This window comes from Urtica dioica, chromosome 8 (assembly GCF_054948205.1).
Source record: "Urtica dioica subsp. dioica isolate 48M chromosome 8, U.dioica_male_clone48M_v1_H2, whole genome shotgun sequence".
In the NCBI taxonomy this organism is placed as follows: Eukaryota; Viridiplantae; Streptophyta; class Magnoliopsida; order Rosales; family Urticaceae; genus Urtica; species Urtica dioica.
The window spans coordinates 32,114,924-32,138,097 of record NC_142763.1 but is presented as its reverse complement, the minus strand read 5'-3'; the positions used below and the strand labels follow the sequence as shown (position 1 = coordinate 32,138,097).

Below are 23,174 nucleotides of genomic sequence, written 5' to 3'. Positions count from 1 at the left end.
GTTTTCTAATTTTTGTAGTTGTATTGAAAAACTGTTTTGTAGTTGTTTTCAAAAAGCTGTTTGGTGCAGTTTTCATTTTTTTTTTGAGAAATTGAAAAAACTGGAAAAACTGTTTGGTACACTTTTCTCTTTTTTTTTTTGAAAAAATGAAAAGTGGAAATTGTTTGGTACATGGAAACAATTTCTTAACTAATTTTTTTTTTTTTAAACATAAATTTAACTACACAAAATATAAATATGACATTATTTATTAGATTGAATACAAAATTTTTTTGGTCATCATAAATATGAAATCATTGTACATATTCATCCCACATAGCTTCAGCAATAACATCTCTAAACTGGGAATGTGCACGTCGAGCTTGTGTAGTTGCGCTTGTGTACGACGGTCCACCATCTTCTGACGCACCTTGACCTCCGACTCCTTCAGAACTTTGGCCTTCAATGTCCTCCGGAGGAACATCTTGATTCCATGTTGTAAACAAAGGGTCGTCGTTTGTGTACATTTTTATTAAATTATGCAATACAAAGCATGCCATAATTATACGAATTTGTTTTTCTAACGGATAACGTGACATATTCTTTAAAATAGGGAACCGAGCTTTTACGATGCCAAAACATCTCTCTATCACGTTGCGTAACGACGAGTGCCTGTAATTAAAAAGTTCTTGGGGTCTACACATTTGCCTGTCCTGTCTGAACTCGGATAGGTGGTAGGTGCGATACGGTCCCAAAAAACCTGGCTCATTAGGATATCCACTATCCTCTACGTAGTACTGTCCTCCTTGTGGTATTAAAAAAGATGGATCGTTAGACAGTAATACCTCACGTAGTATTCGTGAATCGGACGCTGAACCTTCCCATCCGGCATTTACGTACGTAAATCGCATGTCAAATGTACAAGCAGCCATGACATTCGTCGTACATATTCCTTTCCGTCCTCGATAATTCTGTTGTTGCGCAGCGGGGACGATGACACCAATATGAGTACCGTCAATAGCGCCGATGCAATCCTTTATAAAATATTAGAACAAAACTTAGTTTGATAATTAATATAACTTACGTTAGAGATAAAATAAATTCATTAAACTTACTTTAAACCATGGCCAGTATTTTGGGCTGTTGGCAATCTCCGGGGGTGTGGTTGTATAACCGGGATGCTTTATGACGTTGGGTGTCAAGTGAGTTATGGCATCAAGGACATATCCAAAATGTCTGCTGATGGTCTCACCAGAGTGATTGAATCGGTCTTGAACGACTCTATTCCGGTCCGAATGTGCGAGAACTTTCATGAACATCATGAAAGACTCTTCTGGTGATATGTGACCGGGCGGGAGGAATTGCTGAATCAGTCCAACGATTGCTATGAATGGGTCCTTGGACATGCGACACATCTCAAACAAGGGCGCTCCGTTGGGATTACTTAACATAGCATACACGTACTCACTTCCACTTTCCGTGGTCGTTCGCCGGGGTTGGCGTTCAATTCTCCGTGATTCTTCGGCATCTCGTTCCCGCCTTGTTTGATCACGCCGCCGTCTGTGACGACGAAGCATGGCGTCTACCGCACGCTGTTCGTCACCATCTGAATCCATGGTCTTAGAAATAATGACCCTAAAAAATAAAGTGAAGTTACGCAACAAAATAGCTTTCATTAGTGAGTTACTCAATTTCCACATTTTTTTTATTTATTTTTCCCGTTCATAAACCTAGAAAATACGTCTTAAAAATAGAAAAGTAAACGACACTACGCATAATTGTGGCACGCACTAGTTCTCCAATACTATACAACACAAGGAATGTAAACCCAAAGTATTATGATGTGCAAGTGCATGTTTGCTCATATTAATATTTTCATAAATCAAACTCAGAGATACAATTCAGTTTTTATCTTTAGTACAGAAACCAGAGATGCCGCGGTAAATGCTCAGCTAGACAAGTAGATGAAACTAGCTAACTAGGGCATGAAACTAGCTAACTAGGGCTAATCAAAATTTGCTCTTCCCCTTGGCATTTTGCAAAGCAATATGAAAGAATTATTGACCACTTTTTAAAGAGAGACTTCTAAAAACACACTCAACGTAAATAAAACTCAATCCGAAATAACACATTCCACATAACACATTCCACATAAAACACAATCCACATAAAACTCAATCCGAAAAAAAAACTCAATCCACATAACACATTCCACATAAAACACACTCAACGTAAATAAAACTCAATCCGAAATAAAACTCAACGTAAATAAAAGTCAACGTAAATAAAACTCAACGTAAATAAAACTCCATCCGAAGTAAAAGTAAACGCAAATAAAACGGAAAGCAAATAAAACTTAATCATAATTTATGCCTTGCACAAACGGTAACACCGCGTCGTCCGGGAGTGACATGAAAAGAACGCGCAAGTCTTTCTTATTCACAAGATCCATCATGAATCCGTTGTATTGTCTCAGCGTAAGCGAATCTCGAAAACTTGTAACCTTAGCCCCATACAGTTTCAGAAGCTCGTTGTCTGAAGTAATCGAGTCCGCCTGACTAGACGCTCTCCGTGCTTCTTTCTCTTCCATAAAAGAAAGCAACTGCTGACTTGTGTAGCGCTCAGTTTCATTTTGAGATTCAATTGCCTCTTCCCACCTGCTTTTACTGCTACTCGAGGATTTCCTCTTGCGTGCCGTAGATTTTTTCTCCGTTTGTTTCTCGACCTCCCGGACTTCATCAGATGAGCCCCCTCCCTCTTCCCCATCACGCGCACTTCCCGCAGCCGATACGCACGGATTCTTTTCCCGAGCGCTTATTGCAGCCTGGCCGATGACGGCTACCTGGCTTGGTCCCATCGCTAACGCACTGGTTGCGGACTTACCAGCGAATATTTCCTTTAGTTTGTCGTAGTGCGGCAATCCCTTTTTCTTGAACCTTTTTGAATCTGGATATTTCTGCAAATAATTAAAAGCAAGCAATCAGGAAGAGAAATGACCCACGGCCATAACAAGACAAAATGAATTATTATCACAAAACAGTCAAAATGAATCACACAGCCAAAACAGGTCACACGGCCAATGCAGGTCACACGGCCAAAACAGGTCACACGGCCAAATAACACACGGCCAAAACAGGTCACACGGCCAAAACAGGTCACACGGCCATAACAAGACAAAATGAATTATTATCAAATCAACCATCTCAGTCAGTTTTTGAGGCTCAGAATTTTTATCAAATCAACCATCTCAGTTTTTGAGGCTCAGAATTATTATCAAATCAACCATATCAGTTTTTGAGGCTCAGAATTATTATCACAAAACAGTCAAAATGAATCACACAGCCAAAACAGGTCACACGGCCAAATAACACACGACTAAAACAGGTCACACGGCCAAAACAGGTCACACGGCCATAACAAGACAAAATGAATTATTATCAAATCAACCATCTCAGTTTTTGAGGCTCAGAATTTTTATCAAATCAACCATCTCAGTTTTTGAGGCTCAGAATTATTATCAAATCAACCATCTCAGTTTTTGAGGCTCAGAATTATTATCACAAAACAGTCAAAATGAATCACACAGCCAAAACAGGTCACACGGCCAAATAACACACGGCCAAAACAGGTCACACGGCCAAAACAAGTCACACAGCCAAATGTATTTCCAAACCAAACCTCACCAATTCCCAAATTCATCATAGCCTCTCCTAATTCGAGCAACAAATCCAAATTTCAGGAACGCTAACTCATATTTTCGTCCACGTCAAGAAAAAATTCAAACAAAAATGATACCTATATCTAATTCACACAATTTCAAACAATATTACACACCGGCTGATTCTTAAATACACAGATATAAAACAAATAAATACAAATATAAACTAAATACACAAAAAAAAAGCAACATACCTGTATATACGTATCCCAAACTTCGTCATCGGCAGTCACTGTATTCGTGTCCGTATCCCATCCAAAACCAGTGGCTTCCGTAAGTCCTTGGAAGATCTTAGTAGTAGTTTTAAGTCGATGCCACTTGTGCTTCAATTTATCAACCTTATAGGCGTTACCAAACGTACCGACCATTTCCAGCTCAATTTTCATCCAAGATCGTTTGTCAAATTGAGCTGGTCCCATGCGGCGTTGGACTTCTTCATGACAAAGGTCAATGAACTTAGCCAAAGCCGCGTCCGGCCAATGAGCGCCGTCACCCATTTTTCACAGAACTGAACCATATAAACATAGTATAACAAAAGACGAAAAAAAAATTCACTACCTAGCTATCAGAAAAATACACAACTTCATACTGAAAATACTTCAGACCAACAATTCATGTGCATATCAAACCTAACATGAAATCAGAACATAGAAAGCCAATATCAAAACATGCGTTTTTGGGATTTCATTCGGATCGTACATGATAAATAAATTACATTTAAAGTAAGCATGTGATTACTTGCAACAAAAATCTTAAAAGAATAATTCAGGCTATGTTTCACGACAAATAAGGCAGTCTGCAAATTATTTTTAATTCTCAAATACACCCCGACCAAACTTTTCTCCAGTTTCTCACTAACCAAACACAAAGTCAAGCTCATACAAACACCCAAGGCCCTAGCTCTCAGATTCAAGAACACAAATCCCCAATTTTGGGTTTCACTTTCGATTTGTCTTTATTCTAGCACGCTTACATATCACAAATAAAATTATAGCCACAGCCGAACTAACAACAGAACAAAACAACAGCCCAACCCAAACAGATCTATTACCTAAACACAGTTTACTCAAAGAATACATCACAACTACGACAACATGAACAAAAAAATTTGAAATCCACTCACCGATTCAACAGATCCACGAAAGCCTCGGCGAATCCACAGCAACCGCGCAACCGTAAATAGATCTACAACAAACCCGAAAACAAAAAGAAACGAGAATAAAACAGAAATCCTTCTGCTGGTTTCTACAAAACATGCAGCCGAAAACGAAGAAAATTGACTAAATAACAATACAGAGAACGAAGAAAAAAGTCTCACCAAATTGCAGAGACCAAAGAACGAACGGAGAAGAAGACCGAGAAGACACACCGACAACTCTCCGGCGACTCTCTCTCTCTCTCTCTCTCTCTCTCTCTCTCTCTCTCTCTCTCGCTCTCGCTCTCGCTCTCTCAGATCTGCTCTCAAAATACTCAAATCTGCTCTCTCGCTCTAGCTCTCGCTCTCGCTCGCTCTCTCTTCTCTCTCTCTTCTGCGTTTTTCTTTTTCTCTCGCTCTCGCTCTCGCTCTCGCTCGCTCTCTCTTCTCTCTCTCTTCTGCGTTTCTTTTTTTTTTATGTTGCTCGACAATAATGACAGAGGACAGAGTACTACACGCGACAAAAAAGTGAAAAAAATTTCGGAAAACACCTCTAGCCTGTTTTCAATTTCCTTCACCCGGTTTTCAAAACAATTCCAAAAATTTTTAAAAAGTTTTCTCGAATATTTTAACCAAACACTGCTTTCCCCTTTTTTTTCCTATTTTTTTCACTCAAAAAGTGGAAAACTCTTTTTGAGTTATGTACCAAACATCACCTAAGTTTTTTTTTTGCTATATAGCCGCTTGACAAAAAAAAAAAACTTACTTCAAGCTATGCTGATGTGGAGGTAATTAAAATAAAATGAAAATAGCAATATAATTTTCTATGTTCATTATATACGCTTCACGTCCGATATATAGAAAGAAACCGACATTCGAACTCGCAGTCGCCGAGTTTTCTCTACCTCAATTCCGTAGTTTCATTTTTTTTTTCTCTTGAGTCTCGACTTTTTATATTTAAATCTCTCTCTCTTTTTCTCTGAATTAAAAAAGGAGATCGCTTATCAAGCCTAGGTCGTTACACCGGCGAAGAACCACCGTAGGCAAGGTATTTCCATGAATTCTCTGTTCATTTTCCTTTTTCTACTGCTAGGGTCTTCGAAATTCTAATGCCAATTCGAATCTCTGGTTTGTTGAAATTCCTTTCAACTCAAATGAAATAAAGTGTTTAAGACCAAATCGATTTATGTGTTAGCTTTTGTAGGATGAGAACAAAAAATTGATTTTGCGATTTCCTTGGTGTTTCTGTTATACTCAAGGAAAAGAAACCGATCTATTTATATTATCTTCGTCGCCCATTTTGAGCGTGTATATCCGAGATTATTCAAGTTGATTAAATTTGTAGTCTTTATCATATGAATGAGGTAACAATTGATTGTTATCATGTGAATCCGTCTTATTTATGTAGAAGACAATCTTTTAGGTAGCAAATTTCTTATATTTGGCAACTTAAGACTATGAGTGACACTTGGTCTATACATCGATTCTGTTAAGCAGACATTTAAGACGTTAGATTTCTCAGTTATATTATTATGTACTTTTTTGTGCTTACATAATTGAGGAAAAACAATTTCTAGTGTCTAATGAGTAGTACTGAAATATGTCTAAAGCACGTCCTTGCGTCTCTCCTTCGCAACAGATCTTTAGTTCTTTGCAGAAACTTCGACTATTGTTGTTAAGTTTCAGAGACACATCTTTTTCAATCATATTGTTCTCAGAAGGCCACTCTAATGCAATTGCCATATGTTTGGACCTTAATGCACAGGGAATCTCAAGTTACAAAAGAATGATGTCGTGTCCCAATGCAACGACGACGATAATGCGTTCAGTATCGTCAGAGAAGACAGAGTATATTGCGGATTTGAGCACAAACACGCTCGAAATCCAATTGAACAACCAGCGGAGCCGAAGCTCCTCCGACGGCCCCGTGGGTATCTTCTGGGACATCGAGAACTGCCCTGTCCCGAGCAGCGTTCGCCCCGAGGACGTGGGGGTCAACATCAGGATGGCCGTGACGGTTCACCCCGTGGTCAGAGGAGCGGTCACCATGTTCAACGCCTACGGAGACTTCACCTACTTCACGAAGAGAGTCCGAGAGGGTTGCCAGAGAACCGGCGTCAAGCTCGTCGATGTCCCGAACGGAAGGAAAGACGCGGCCGACAAGGCCATTTTGGTCGACATGTTCTTGTTTGCCCTCGACAACCCAGCTCCGTCAACCATCATGTTGATCTCCGGCGACGTCGACTTTGCTCCGGCGCTTCATATTCTCGGCCAGCGCGGGTACACCGTGATCCTCGTCATCCCTCAAGGGGGCGTTTCGTCAGCTCTCTGCAACGCCGGTAAGTTTTTGTGGGACTGGCCCAGCGTGGCTCACGGGGAAGGGTTTGTGCCTCCGGCTAGGGCTTCAATGCCTCCTCGACTGGGACCGAGCGAGGTGGGTCCCAGCTATCTTATGGGGTGTCAAGTCAGCGAGGAGAACTTCCAAAACGAAGAAGACCATGTCGTGTATAAAGGGCTCTCCCAAAGCTACCATAGCTCGAGAGATTGGTCGGTTATGCCGTGCTCCGTCTCCGGGTACAACAATAGTTCTTCGACGCCTTTCTATCCCTGCAATCAGAGTGGTGAGTGGGTACCGCCCCGGGACTTGAACGGCCTGAAAGGGCAACTCGTGAAGCTTCTCGAAATTTCGGGAGGAGGGTTGTATCTGAACCGAGTCCCCGCCGAATACCTGAGGCTCTACGGAAGGCCTCTTTTCATATCGGATTTCGGCGTGTTCAAGCTCGCGAACCTTTTCAAGAAGATGGGAGACACGATGTTGGTGACGGGGAAAGGGAAAAAGCAGTTTGTCTGTCTTGTGCAAGAGAGAATGTGTCCCAGTGTGCCGCCTTTGATTCTCGCCAGGAACGACCACGGCAGAGGAAAAGAGACCCAAGAGGAGGTCATTATGGGTAATAACGCCTCGTCGGATGAGCTTTCGGACGAGGGTAGGGCAAGCTTGATCGGGGCGGATCTTCTCGGAGCCTCCAACGACGAAATGCTCGAGGATTTCAAGTACGAGCTTCAAGAGATCCTAGTGAGCTACTCTTGTCAGATTTTCCTCGATTTGTTTGAGGGATTATACCAGCAGAGGTACAAGAAGCCGCTGGACTACCGTAGGTTCGGCGTGGTTCGGGTAGAGGAACTTTTCGAGAAATTCGGGGACGTTGTGGCGGTACGCCAAGACCCTGGGAGTGATAAGTTCTTCTTGTGCCCGGTTGGTCGCGGCTAGTTCAGGTCGCTCTCTCTCTCTCTGCATAAATTTTAGTTTTTTCCTTTTTATTTATTTTTTTCAGATTTTTTACCTTCTTCGTTGCATACATATAGTGTTTATATTCACGGACCAGAAGATTCTGATATCTGAAATCACTACAAAAAAATAAATATTTATACTTTTTTACAATTAAAATATTTTCAATCGTAAGAATGTGTTATTATTATTTTTTTGTACAGATTTTCAGATGATAAATATGCTGTTCCGTGAAGATAGATTCTATCTGTATACGTGCAATTTGAAAAAAAAAAAAAATTATATCTTTCAGAATACAATATGTCCGGAAAATCGTTCAATTCCAAGGCAGAAGGGTCGAGTATGTTTTTTTAAGGTATCTCAACATCTTTCTGTATACGTACCATGTTCTCTGTCAATTTCCTTCGTGCATGTATGGTCATGGTTATGAATATTTTATTTTATTTTTGTTATAGTCAATTTCCATGTAATCATGCCAATAACTGTTACAAATCAATAGACAGCGAAAGATTCATATAAAATATGTAAAGGTCAAAACTATATTTGTATATTGAACAGCATTTTCTTTATTTAGTTCGACATTAGCTGACCCGCTTCGTAGCTTTATACTGGTCAGTTGTGCTTTTATAGCTTTTCTGATGAGAGTAGTTAATTTTGACATATTATCATCAATTTATTTATATGGAGGACAAATAACATGTCAAGTTTGTGCCTAGTTTTGGTGAAGTTGACACAAACATGCATAATATCTAGTAAGATATTATCACGTCTAGATGTCTTATTTAACATTATCTGATGTTTTTAAACCATTTATTAACAAATTAATCATGGAGGAGAGATTTAAAAATAAAAATAAAAATTCGTCACGATCTTAGGTATACACGTCAAATTACCAACTCAAAACTGCAAAATTGCGAATAGCATTGTTATAATCTATATTCCATCAGAACCAATATGAAGTTGTAAACTCTTGGGAAGTAATTAAGCGAACAGTCATGTGACATTTATACGAAACATTACATTATGGTCCCTCCAAAGCATTTTTGTCACTTCTTTCGATCTCATCCTACTAGAACTGCAGAACAAACCAAGTGTTGTAGCTTTCGACGTTACAGATCTTGGTCGGGTCGTTTTTTCATAAATCTCAATTATCATAATCTTCTTGATAGCAACACCACTGCATGTTTTTTTACCCTCCTCAAGGACGATGTAATTGTACACGAGAAATCCCTTTCATGTTTTTTTTAAGGTTTTACATGCATTTTTACTGTAAAACCTTAAAAACGTAGAAAAGCATTTTTACTGTAAAGTTGTTAATACCTTAAAAACACAGAAAATAAATTCAAACGCTAATAAAACTTAAAACTCACTCTTACTCTATAAGTTTCACATTTTTTGGTAGATTTTATTATATTTTAATTCTTATGGGTAAATGGTGTTTTTGCTGATTTTCTAATTGAATTGTTCTCTACCAGTAAAGTTGGATACAGTTACATAATCGTAAAAACAGGTTACAAAATAATTTTACAATATTACGGTAGATCGGTAATCAAATTTCTCTTTTTCCAACTCTTTTTAGCAAGCAATTGATGTTAAAAAAATAAAAATAAAAAATAAACCCCCTTAGTAAGCAAGTATATAATCAAGGCAGGTCTCGGGGGCGTCGAGTGTTTTTTTTTTTTTTTTTTTTTCTTTGGCATAGAGTCTGAGTCGAGCTCGAGTCAATTCAAAATTATAAAAATTAAAAACTGATAATCCAGTTTTCAATCCTTAAGTACCAAAAACACACTATTTTGAACTACTTTCATTCACATACGTGGAACTGGGTTACCAAAAAACAAAAAAATTACAAAAGAATAAGCAATGTGATAACTCAAGGTATAAATCAATCAAATGAATGAATCAGATGGACAAGATATTGGAGGGCGGGGACTGAGGAGATCCGTTCCCGTTCTCGAGCAAGAAACTGCGGCTACAATACGACCTGGACGTGCTCGATGACGAGGCGAGACACCTGGCGTCCCCGCTGTGCACAACCTTCCCTTTAGTGCCGGCGGTCCTCCTCGACGACCGGCCCTCGTTCTCCTCGTCTTCGATGGCCTCGGCGAACGCGCTTTCGTCCATCGGATCGGAGCTCTCGTAGAGCACCCTCAGAACCTGCTTTATCGACGGCCTCGACCACCCTTCCTTCTGCGTGCACCACCGCACGATCGACCCCATCGCCGACAGCTGGTCGAGGTCGAGCGACTCGAGCACCGCGGGGTCCACGATTTCCGGGAGCCTCGACTCCGGGGCCGAGTGTATTTGGGACCACTCGATCAAGTTGAGGCCGTCTTGGACCGCTCCGCGTCCCGTGACAATCTCGAGGACCAAAACGCCGTAGCTGTACACGTCGCTCTTCTCCGTTAGTTCTTGAGTGATCGTGTATTCTGGGTCCATGTAACCTACCAAGCAAAAAAAATAAAAAATAAAATATTGAAATTAATGGATTTGTAAAATAACCAAAAGGTTTGTCTAAAATTAATGAGATAGTCCAAATGTGCAAGTACCAGGTTTCAATAATTTTTAATGACAATATCAAAAGTGATAAATTGTCAAAAAAAATTTAATGACAAAAAAAAAAAAAATTTGCTAAGTAACTCAGACTATTTTGCTGAAAATTTAATAGCATAACTTAGCTATTTCGCTAATCAATTAGTTCTAAATTGTCTATTTTGTATCATATTTCCCTTTTTTTCATGGGAAAATAACATATTTATACCATGTGTTTTAGTGAAATGTCGAGTTTAACTATTGGTTTTCAAAAATGTCGAGTTCATACCCTCTGTTTAACTAAAATGACGAAATTATACCCTCTGTTGAACTAAAATGACGAAATTATACCCTGAAATAGACAACAGTGTCACGAATATTTTTTTATTGACTTTTCATTGACGTTGACTATAATATTTATATATAAACACCAATTATCTTTATTCATTCGCGCCATATATGTAATTTATTTAAAAACTAAAAAATAAACAACAGTCTCTTAATCGTGAAGAACACAGAAAGAGGCAAAGGGGTAAACATCGATAGTTGATAGTCATCAAAATCGCATATTCGAACAGAGAATCCAGGATTTAGAGTTACAATTCGAACACGGAATGAAGTCATTTCTTAGGAGGTATGAGTTTTATTATTTAATTTCAATTTAAGGCTATTTTTATTTCAAAATTGAGAATTTTGAAGTTAGGGCACTAATTTAGATTTGATTTGGTTTTTCTTATATAAGAGTTAATATCAATGAAAATGAGATTTGTGACGCTGTTATTCATTTCAGGATATAATTTCGTCATTTTAGTTAAACAGATGGTATAATTTCGTCATTTTAGTTAAACAGAGGGTATGAACTCGACATTTTTGAAAACCGAGGGTTAAACTCGACATTTCACTAAAACACAGGGTATAAATGTATTATTTTTCCTTTTTTTATTAGTTCTTTTTGTTATTGAACCTAATTTTACAGCAAATAGTCCCCAAATTATTTATGATGACTCTAGCCCGAGGACTATTTTTCTTAAAAAAATGAAAAAAAATGTACTCAGATAGGGTCTTAATTTGTGTTCTCGTTCTAACCTGGAGTTCCACAGACATCGGTGTTCACGGGCTCGAAACATACAGAGCCATTATTGGATGCATGTGCTAGGCCGAAATCTGCAACCTGGGAAACAAAAAAAAACAATGTTGTTGAACAAGATTAGTGTTTATGTTCCAACGATTGGTCGAATCTTATTGTAGAGTCTTTTTTTTTTTTTTTTAACCTTTGCGACAAAATTCTCGTCTAGCAAAATGTTGCTGGACTTGATGTCTCTGTGGCAAAGAGGAGGGTCGCAATAGAAATGCAGGTACTCCTGTCACATTTTTCAAATCTGTCATTTAACTCCAAAAATAAATAAATAGGAAACCATGATTCGAAAGAAAGACATACGAGGGCATTAGCAACGTCGATGGCGATTTGTATTCTCGTTTGCCAACTTAACGGGGTTTTATTTGGAGCTACAGAAGGAAAAATAAAAGGTGAGAAAATCATCAATCAGATTTAACAACACAAACACTAAAATTAAAACTATTATCTTCCTAAAAATTCAACTGGTTTTTAACATACAATGAAGATGATCCTTCAAGCTGCCATTTGCCATGTACTCGTACATTAAAAACCTGAAAATGATAAAATTCATTGATAAACTGACAAAAAATACAAATATAATTGGGTACTTGAGAGACCAGTAACTGCCCCAAAATTAATTTCTTCATGGCTATTCTTTCATATGATTTTCATGCCTTAGTCCACCCTAATCATATATCTATTTATAGACGAAGAAATCATCAATTATTATAAAACCGCCCTTTACCTAGTAGCTTATTGTTGCAATTACTCAAGCTCTTATAAGTAATAAGTTTCTCTGGTAATATACACAAACACAAAAGAAAGAAAGGAAAGTTTATATATATATATTAAATAAAAAATAAAAAACCGACCTTTCTTTTTTGTCAACGCAAAAACCGCGGAGAGAAACGAGGTGTCGATGATGAAGCCTAGCGAGAAGCTCAATCTCTCGGCAGAATTCTTCCTCGCCTTGCTTCGAAACTATGTTCATCCTCTTAACACCCATTACTAGACCGTCACTGAATTGGCCTCTGTAGACCGTTCCGAATCCTCCGTGTCCGATCTCGGTGCTAAAACCCTGTGTTGCCTTCTTTATCTCCTTGTAACTGAATTTTCTGAACATCGACGTAGGACCTGCATTTTTGAGCTCTCTATCATAAAATCATGCAGATCAAACGACGTTTTTTTTTCTTTTGGTGGCTCGGGGCTAATAAATTTACCGTCTTGAAGATTCCGCACGGAGCGAGGAGGAGGGAAGGCTTTTGAGGACGCCTCATCAATATTTTCACCGTTTTCTAACTCTTTGCTTTTTCTACGGATGAGAATAACGAGTACGATGAGCATTATAACGGCAAAGACCGTCACAGCGATTCCGAGAGCGGGAATCAGAGTGAGGTGGTAAGAACGGCGGTGGTGTTGGCCTATCGGTGCAGCGGTCAAGCTTTGGTTTGGACTCTCGGCAGCCATTGGACTCGGCGGAGATTCTGGCATGGTGATCGGCGAGGACGGCACTGAATGTAGCAATCAAGTGAAGGGTTGAAATATCAATCAAACAACGAATTAATTATCCGATATCGCTAGTACGATCCTCAGAATACGTGATGACACAGTTTTCGACATACCATCCATTACTCTGGCAAAAAGGCTAAACCATGTATAGACAAGTAATTACTCTTTTTCTAACGATCCTAATACTTCTTTTCTCAAAAATTGACAAAAGGTCATGTTTGGTGGGAGGGAATAGACCGGAAACAGAATGGAAATGACTATCTCCATTCTCGACTTTTTCAAAAGAGAAGTGTTTACATTCCATTGTCATTCCGATTCCAATTCCTCCTATTCTCTTTCACTTCCATTTTTTATTTTCTAACCAAACGTCCTCGTTGCATGTTTGAAAAGTCTACATCTTCACTTTCCCTATAATCAACAAGAAGCATAGCTATAGTAGAAAATTACAAACCATTTCATACCTGAAGGAACATAAATCGAAACCCCGAAAAAGCAGTTTGCAATATCAACTGCCGAGCGGTTATTGACTCGGCTCGCGAGAGCAGAAAAAGTAGCATCGCGACAAGTACTCATCGTCAAGTTGTCTTCAGCCCCGACGAGATGACGAAGATACGAAATCTCGGAATTCAAACACCGACGGCAATTGTCTCCCTCCGAGAGAGGTACTTCGCAATTCTCGGCGACATCTCCGAATTTCGGGGACTCGGTCATTTGAGTCACGGTCTCTCGGCCCATGCACCCATAGTTCACCAGAATCTTGGTCCCGAAGCCGCAAAAAGCAGTGGCGCTTGAGGGCACGCCGTGTAGCCCTAGAGTCCGGGATATGGTGCTGAGGCAGATCTCAGACGAGTCCGAAGGAACTCCGAGATAGCCCGTCTGATTGGCGTACCGGCCAATTGAGAGCGCAATGAAGGCGTTTATGTATCGGCAACACTTTGCTCTCTCGTCTTTGTTCGAGCATAGAGAGGCCACGAGAGTGAAGTTTGAACCACTCATGTCTAAAGGACACTCTGCCAAATTCAATAAAATAGAATTGATGTGAATATCAATGCCTTTGGATAAATTGATATCTAAGTCATTTGTGTTCATTGGTTTTAGCTCTAATGTCTATACTCCTTCATGTCACTCATTTGATTTTGATCAGTAAGCAATAAATATTCAGAAAACTCACACTTCAATGCTGTTTCCCATTAGTAAAACTTGCCTTGGAAACACATGGTCCAAACCCAAACAAGGCAGAGAAGAAAACTGAAACTGTAAGACTCTCTGTGTCTTAATCAATTAATACATCTTCACGTTATGAGACAAAAAAAAAAAAAAAAAAAAAAAAAAAAAAAAAAAAAAAAAAAAAAAAATTCCCAGAAACCCAGAAAAAAAAAAAAAAAAAACTTCATAAGGCAACTAAAAGTAGAAGGAGAAACGAAGTAAAGTCACGAACTTTAAAATGCAAACGAATCCCATTTTCTAAAAAAGCTTCTCATTTACAGCTTTAACCCGAAGTGGGTCTCGTGGGAATACACGGCAACGACGAGTGGTGAAATGTAGCTTCTTTTATAGCCAACTCAAAAACAAGAAGCAAAACACCATACTAAAACCCATTAATTGTTTAAAAAATGATAATAAGCAGAAGAATTACCTGCTGTTGTAACATGAATCAAGTGCATCGACAGAAATGCCGTAATTAGAAGAGCCCCGGAAAAGCAGAGACCGTACAACGCCATGAACGATAAAGAACAAGAAGAAGAACTGGAAGAGAGAAAAAAAGTTGAGAGAGAGAGAAATTAGCTGTAGAACATCTGGGGTCAAGCGAGGAGAAAGTAGAGAGAGAGAGAAAGAGAGAGTCAACACAAGCTCTCAATTGCTTGACGCTCTCACTCTCATATTCTCTCTCTCTCTCTCTCTCTCTCTCTCTCTCTCTCTCTCGTATATAATATAATTATAACAGGAGAAATAAAGGGCAAAATATAAGAAAGTGTTGATAATGGCCCACTACTATCACCATGCTTGTAATTTTCAACCTCGAATTTCTACAAACTAATAAATTTTTACTTCGACCTGGCGATTGATTAGGAGCCAGAGAGAGAAAAGCAGTAAATAGGGGTTAAAAATAAAAACCCACCACTATTCATATTTTCTAACTTCCATTTCTCTACCAAAGTTACCTCTTCAAGACTTCAACAACTTCTTAATAAATCCTTTTATTGTTAGTAAATTATTTACATGTACACTATCTGGAACAAAAAATTGTTTTCGTATATTAATCAATCGTTATATATGTTTTATATAAGGTCTAATGAATCATACACATCAGAAGAAAAAAAGAATTCCAAAGCGCAATAGCAATAGGCATTTATCACGTTTAAGCATTGTACTAGGATTAATACATTGTACTTGTAAACATAGTAATTAATTTTTGTATATTTATTATGAATACATAGAACATTTAATTGTCTTGAAAAAAACTATTGTTTACGTATTGTACATTTATTTTTTATATAAGGTCTAATGACTCCTAAACGTTAGGAAAAAAAAAAGAGTTCCAAAATGCATGCAAATTGTTGATCTTGAGTTTAAGCATTGTTCTAGGATTAATACATCGTACCTATCAACATAGTTAACTCTTAATTAAAAATTTATGCGTAGTATATATACACGTGTCCAATAAAAGTGAGCTCGTCGGTAATGCAAATTTGTCAAACTATTTAAGCATTAGTAATGAATTAATAAACAAATCAAGTTGTTGTAGCTATGCGACAAATCTATTACTCATTTCTCATCGACCATGGTTTGGACTTGTTATTCCAATTATTGTTTCTCTCCAAATTATAAGTTAAATTAAATGCTCATTATTAACATTTGGTAGTAAGCAACGCGTCATTTATTTATATTTTATAATAAAAATATTTCATTTTATTAGTTTGATAAAAAAATATATATATATAATTTAAAATTACTACAATCTACCCAGACACTCAATCAAACCTTGTTTAGAACTAATTTAGTTACTTATATGAAGTATTTTATTTTAGTTACAGATATCAATATTTACAATATATTCACGATACAATAGTCTACTACTGAAATATATTTGATCATAAACTCATATGAATTACCAATTCATATAAAATCACAGAGGTAAAATGGGAAATTAATATATGTGGAGACTTTTTTGTTTTGTTTTAAATATGGGAGACTTGAAGGTTCCAAATTGATTTAATTCCATTTGGGTTGAGAATTGTGAGGTCTCTTCTATCTCAACGGAGATTCTGAGGCAAAGCAAAGCTTATGTTTACGCGGGTCCCATATCTTAGATAGATTAGTGGGGCCCACAAGTAACATTGATATAAACTCGGCCCAAAAATAAACTCAAACCAAAGTATGTCTGTACTCTGTGAAGCCACGGGTTTTGCTTTGAAACCCATTTTTATATTATATGATTGCCTCAAATGCGGATATGGATAATCTAATAATCTAATTATGACACTAACATTTATAGCAAAAGAATGGATAAAAGGAAGAGAGCTGTATTTTTTATAAATATTATTTATTTACTTTCCTAGATTGCTTTATGAAGTGAACCTTTTTTTTTTTTTTTTTTTTTTTTTCTGGGTATTTGCAAAGCTCATTTGACTCTACTTATTTGGAATTGTCTCTAGTTTTTTAACTGTTGTGTACTGAGAGGCTAGTTTGGTAACAGTGCGTGTAGGGACTGACGAAAGATGTTAGTAAATTTAGAGCATCGTATTCCCATCATATTAGCCATTTAAAACTTCAAATTTAATGGACGAACTCGCTTAGCTTTTTTCTCTCTCTAAGCGAACGCTTTCCTCTCCTGGAGAAACCTCAGAACAGAGGAAAACCTTAAAGTTGTATCGCCGCCGCCGCCCCTCTGGGTTCGGACGCCGTCACTGTCGCGGCTCCGGTCCGGAGGGGAGGGCGATCCTCCACGAGATCCCTTCTCAGTGGAGGCCGTTTTCTCCGCTCCTTAGCCGCCGGGCCACCGCACGCCACCGCTGTCCAGATCTGTCGGTTCTGTCCAGATCCGTCCCGCACCAGATCCGTCACCGCGCTGTCCAGATCCGTCACCGCTGTCCAGATCCGTCCCGCACGCCACCGTTGTCCAGATCCGTCGACCATCTTCTCACGGCGCGCGTGTCTCCTCGACCTTCCTCCATCCCCTTCGCACGACCTGGGTCGGTTCAGCTCGGCCTCGGTTCAGCTCGGCCTCGGGTCAGCTCGGCTCGGCCTCGGTTCAGCTCGGCCTCGGTTCAGTTCGGCTCGGCCTCGGTTCAGCTCGGCCTCGGGTCAGCTCGGCTCGGCCTCGGTTCAGCTCGGCTCTAGGTGGCGTCTCTTCCTTCGTCCTTGCCTCGGCTCAGCTCATCGTCACTTTGACGTGCCGGCGGCTCCTGGTGCTCGGCCGTGGTGAAGATCTGGGAGTCGCTGGGCTGGTGATACAGGACCGTGCTCAGGTCTCGGATCTGAGAACGGTTCGGCGGCTTCAGTGGGTCTCTGGTACGGTTGCTTCGGTGGGTCTGTGGTACGCTGGTGGCTTCCTCTGTTTTTCTCTCCAACTGGAGTGATACGGAAGAGTTTGCGGTGAGACTCCGAGCTATGGATGGGAGGGACGTGGCTGAAGAGTTTTTCGGGGGCAAAAGTGGTCGGATCTGCCAGTTTGGTTGTGTTGTGCTTCTTGTTTTGTGTTTTTATTTAGTTATGCTTTATGTTTTTATGCTAGTTAGCACATGTTGCGTTTTGTTTGACTTGGTTTATCTTAGACACGGATTAGCCGTTGTCCACTATCCCGTTGTGGATTTCCTGTTAGGTTTTGATCTATACAGGTTGGAGATGCATCTTCTTCGTGGTCAGCAAACCGAGGTTGAGTGGATCTTTCCATCAACCTATTTTGGTTTTGTTGAAAGAGCCCTTTGTGTGCTCAATATCTGTGCTCGTCGTTCTTCCACTTGTCGGAAGCATGCACAAAACGTGCGATTACCGGAACTTAGTGTTAGTTTCACTTCGACTTAGGTTTGAGTGTTCCATGTACTAAGGTGTTTTTCTCCTGTATTGATGGGTTTTTTACCCAATTTTAATGGAAATTCCGTGACTTTCAAAAAAAAAAAAAAAACTTCAAATTTAATGTAGAAAACAAAAAACAGAAACAACATTTTGTAAATAGTTTTTTTTTTTTTTTTTTTTTTTGTAAACGTATCTAATTATTAGAAAAAAGTCAAGTTAAACTAGATAAACTTATCTTTAACACATGCTCGCAAACTTGTCTTGAATATTAGTCAATAGATTTGTGTTTCTTTAACTAGAGGTGAAACTTCATTAGATAGAAAACGTTATTTTTCTTTTTACTGCAAAGCAAGGTTTAAATAGGCGGAGGCGGGAATTTAGGCGAAATCCATTTCTAGGCGGAGGCGGTAAACCTTTAGGCGGTACGAGGCGTAAGCCTAAAAAATAATATAGAAAATATATATAATATATATATATATATATATATATATATATATAATTCATAGTAATTTTCAAGTTTTCATAAGTTTTAATACAAAAACTAAAAAAAAGGAGTTTTAGACTCAAATATAAATTAAACTCGACGACACTAATCAAACAAATCATAGTCTAGCTCTTCGTTTTCTGAAAAATCGTCATCATCTTCCATGTCCTCGTCATCATCTAGGTGATCAAACAACATTGTCTCCTTGCCTATACATAATCAATTTGATTCACATTAGAACTTACATATGAGCAACAATTAAATCAATAATGTTCGTTAGCTACGTGATCATAGTTACCTCTCTTTTTCCTTTGTCCTTCGTTTTCACTAGGCCTCTTTCTTTTAGAACCAGAAGTGGTGGCTTCTCCACTCTCGCGTTCAGCCCGTTCCTCATTTTCAGCTTCCCCCATTAACCATTCATCATCGGAATCCAAGGCATCAACCACCAATGGATCAAATTCCTCACTATTGCTGCTTTGTCGAGAAGTTAACTTCAAGTGGCAATCCTTTAACTTCTTATTAAACATGATGAAAGCAAGCTTGTTCATCCTAGTAGTGGATAGCCGGTTCCTCTTTTTAGTGTGAATTTGGTTGAAGATGCTCCAATTCCGCTCACACCCTGACGCGGAACAAGTGAGACTAAGAACTTTGATCGCGAAAGCTTGAAGTTCGGGAGCATCATCACCAAATTGAGCCCACCAACGATCTACATTTATGTAAAATTAAATAATATAAGCAATACATAATCAGACAATACATAAAATTTATAAAACATACCGGGTGAACGTGTTTCGTAGCAAGCTTGTGCTGCCCTCATACCAAACATTCCTTGCTTGAGGTGGAAAGCTTCAAGTTGATCATTTGCTTTCATATAAGCATCATCAGGAATCATCCTATTCATGCACTTAAACAAACCAACCTTAACTTCTTTGTCAATATGGAAGTTAGGCCCGTAATGAAGCTGTTGGTTCAAGTAGTAAGCCGCCGCATGTAGCTCATGATGTAGTTGACGCTCCCATTTTGTATCGATGATATCCCATATTTCTTTGTAGACAGCCTCTTGTCCATTAAATTACTTCGCTATCTCCTCATTTGCCTTGTCCATTCCATCGTAAATGAATCCCATTGCCGGAGCTCTTTCTCCATCAACCATCCTCAACACCTTAACTAGAGGCCCGGTGGTCTTTAGAGCATAGTTTACGCCACGCCAAAAAAAGCATCATCTCTAGCAACGACTTTCTTCATTTTTTTCCCCTCGGATTTATTTGCCCATGTACTAGAAGCCCATTCCTCAGAAGCAAACATTGCCTCTAAAGGTTGTCTCAACTCTTTAAACCTTTGCAACGTCAGAAAGGCAGTTGCAAATCTTGTGACGGCTGGTCGAATGATCTCTTTTTCAGTGAATTTCCTCATCAAGCTTAACACCCAACTGTGGTTGTAGATGAGCTTGGCTACGTTCTTTGCTTTAATTAAAGCATTTCGATGTTGCGGTAGGTCTCCAATCTTCTCAAGCATCAAATCAATGCAATGAGCTACGCATGGCGTCCGATAAAGCCGATTCCTTTTCTCCATCAACAGTCTCCATGCGGCTTTATAAGAACTAGCATTGTCGGTTACAATCTGAACCACGATCTCTTCGCCGACTTCTTCAACAACCTCGTCAAGCATCTTGAACAAAAAGTTTGCATCTTTGACGTGTGCCGATGCATCTACGGACTTCAAAAACACTGTACCGTGCGGATTGTTAACAAGGAAGTTGATGATACCTCTTTGTTTTATGTCGGACCAGCCGTCTAGCATTATTGTTACACCGGTTTGTGCCCACGTACTCTTCACTTCCTCCACCATCTTCATTGTTGTATTCACTTCCTCATCCAAACACCATTTCCTTATCTCGTACACCGAAGGCAGCTTTAATCCTCGACCGAAATTCCCAACGGAACGCATCATGCCAATAAACGATGGACTCCTTACCACGTTGAACGAAATCCCATTTTCGTAAATGAATCGCGCAATGTCGAGGCAGACTCTATTGTGATACTCTTTTATTGTACCATAAGGGACATCTTTAGCATGATTCTCGTCGTTGTGGTCAGTCCTCGTAAAAATGTCCATTGGTCCTCGTACACCTCGATTGGTCCCGGCAGAAGTACAACCAGTAACAGCCTCTTGAGTAGAGCCAAGGTATGAACCGTTCGCAATCTGCTCCTCTCGGTTTCTTGCAGCGTTCTCCTTCGAGACTTTGTTACCATTGAGATTATCGGCACATCTCTTCTTCACGTCATCGGGAACCTTCTAGCAAGCTTTGATATTAGCATGCGTTCCCGCAAGATGGTCTTTCACACGTGTAAGGCTTCCCTTAATAACCTTGTCGCAGAAAATACATACGCGATACGTGTAGTTTTTCTTTTCCCCGGTCTGTTCATCAAAGACCAGTTTCTCCGTAACATAGTTGTTAGAAAAGTCTTTTGGCTTTCGACCTTTCATTCCTATAAAAAAAACATTGTTGTGACGCAGAGATTACATTATAAACCGAACCAAGAGTGAGTTAGAAAACTTACCGAGTCAGTGAGGGAGGGACGAGAGCAGCGTGAGGGAAGGACGAGAGCAGTTTGAGGGACGAGAGAAGTTTGAGGGACGAGAGCAGTTTATCAACGTGAGGGATAGAGAGTTTTGCGTGAGAGACGGTTGACATACCGAGTGGTTTAATTACTTATAGTTAATTGTCATTAAAAAAAACCTAAAAAAGCCCGAATTAAAAGCCCGGCTGATTATTTTGGCCCATATTTAAAAAAAAAAAACTCTCATTTCAAAGGCGGTATAGGGCGATTCTAAGGCGTTTTGACTGCCTAAGGCGCTCGCCTTTTTCGACCGAGGCGCATAACGCCAGAAAGACTCCCAGGCGTAAGCCTTGGAGCGGTAGGCTCACTAAAAGGCAAAAGGCGCGCCTCCAAACTGCCTTTTTAAACATTGCTGCAGAGTCATAGTTTTAAAAGAAAAAATTAGGTTGAAAAGCCATATTATGTATATATATATATATATATATATATATATATATGTATAAGCACGGACGAAGCCACGAATTTCTTCTAAGGGGGGCTAATCGATATATGATAGAGTAAAATAATGTGTTTTTTTTTTTTTATCAAAACCTGACTTTCATTGACTAGGCTTATCGGTCAAAATATCAAGGTACAGTCAAGGAAGGGTATTATCAACCCAGACTACATCAGAGTCAAATTGTAGGGAATACTTAGCAAGCTTGTGCGCTGGAATATTACAATTACGGGGGATAAATGAGAAGTTAAGCTGGCTGGCTGGCTATTATCACGCCTGTCCGTTTCTACCATTTTGTTGTTGTTGGCAAAGTCGCTGAGGAACTGAGCAGTCCATTCCACTGATTGCACATCTGTCCGTCGTCGTCCTTGCATAACCCAATCATTACGCATATTCCAGATTTTCCAAGAGAGCGCCATGATCCATTCCATTTCTTCCTTCCTTTTATTCTGCGCACACCTCGCTAGCCCACCGATGATATCAATGGCATCTTCAGTCCGGATTCCGGTATCAACTGCTGTATTCTTCCACATTTTCATAGCCTTACGACATCCCCAATATGGCGTGAAAGCATGTCTCTGGCCCTATCCCACATCTCGGGCACTCATCCTCTAGCGTGATTTTGGCTTCGGAGGTTAGACTTTGTGGGCAGCCAGTTATTGCAGAGCTTCCAAATAAACATTTTTATTTTGGGCGAGAGTAGAGTACTCCAGAGGAAGCGCCACCACATGTTGTCATCGCGCGAAGTCGAGCCTTCATTTTCATCTCTTCAATCTTGCGCTAGTCGGTACCCACTCTTGACGTTATATTCTCCGTTCTCGGAGTAGTGCCACATGAGGCGGTCATCGGTAGGTAGAGTGCAACACGGAATCGCCAGGATCTGCTCCTCGTCTCCGGGAGCGAACATCGCTCGGATCAGTTTGGTGTTCCACTTGCCATTACTCGTCTTTAGCTCTGTCACCCGCATTACACACGACAGCGGTGGAGGTTCAATCAGCTTGAACAACTTCGTCCTCGGGATCCACCTATCTCGAATAACGTCAACTTGTTCCCCATCTCCAATCCGCCACCTCGAGCCTCTTTCCATAAGCTCTCTGTCCCATAGTATTCCTTTCCAAATCTGCGAACTCTCCACTCTATCATTAGCGTCAAGGAAACGAGTATTAGGAAAGTAACTCACTTTTAAGACTTGATTCACGAGGCTATCCGGGGCTCTGAGAATGTTCCATGCTTTCTTAGCTAGGAAAGCTTGATTGAAGTCTTCTAGATTGCGAAAGCCCAATCCTCCTCTCGTTTTGTGCTTGCAGAGCGTTTCCCATTTAGCCCAATGCGTCTTCTTCT

At 39.6% G+C, this 23,174-nt stretch overlaps 2 protein-coding genes and 1 pseudogene across 3 annotated transcripts; 1 reads left to right on the top strand and 2 right to left on the bottom strand.

The window, feature by feature from the left end:
- Positions 1 to 5,684: 5,684 nt before the first annotated feature.
- On the top strand, positions 5,685 to 8,697 carry LOC149389248 (Putative endonuclease or glycosyl hydrolase). 2 transcript variants are annotated; one of them, XM_089624782.1, is made up of 3 exons: positions 5,685 to 5,880; positions 6,598 to 8,105; positions 8,322 to 8,697. In XM_089624782.1, the coding sequence occupies exon 2, from the start codon at positions 6,619 to 6,621 to the stop codon at positions 8,098 to 8,100; it is 1,482 nt and encodes a 493-aa protein (XP_089480908.1). In that variant the 5' UTR covers positions 5,685 to 5,880; positions 6,598 to 6,618; the 3' UTR covers positions 8,101 to 8,105; positions 8,322 to 8,697. The 2 variants fall into 2 exon arrangements, with proteins under 2 accessions (XP_089480908.1, XP_089480907.1); XM_089624781.1 differs by having other exon boundaries at positions 6,598 to 8,697.
- Positions 8,698 to 9,719: 1,022 nt separating this feature from the next.
- On the bottom strand, positions 9,720 to 15,181 carry LOC149389247 (Protein kinase superfamily protein). Its single transcript, XM_089624457.1, has 9 exons — positions 14,913 to 15,181; positions 13,738 to 14,286; positions 12,988 to 13,278; positions 12,640 to 12,901; positions 12,266 to 12,318; positions 12,089 to 12,156; positions 11,922 to 12,011; positions 11,737 to 11,821; positions 9,720 to 10,562 (listed from the first exon to the last, which is right to left on the bottom strand). Exons 1-9 carry the CDS (start codon positions 14,995 to 14,997, stop codon positions 10,021 to 10,023), a joined length of 2,025 nt encoding a protein of 674 aa, XP_089480583.1. The 5' UTR covers positions 14,998 to 15,181; the 3' UTR covers positions 9,720 to 10,020.
- A 3,665-nt stretch (positions 15,182 to 18,846) lies between these two features.
- On the bottom strand, positions 18,847 to 22,366 carry LOC149389246 (uncharacterized; annotated as a pseudogene).
- Between the last annotated feature and the right edge of the window lie 808 nt (positions 22,367 to 23,174).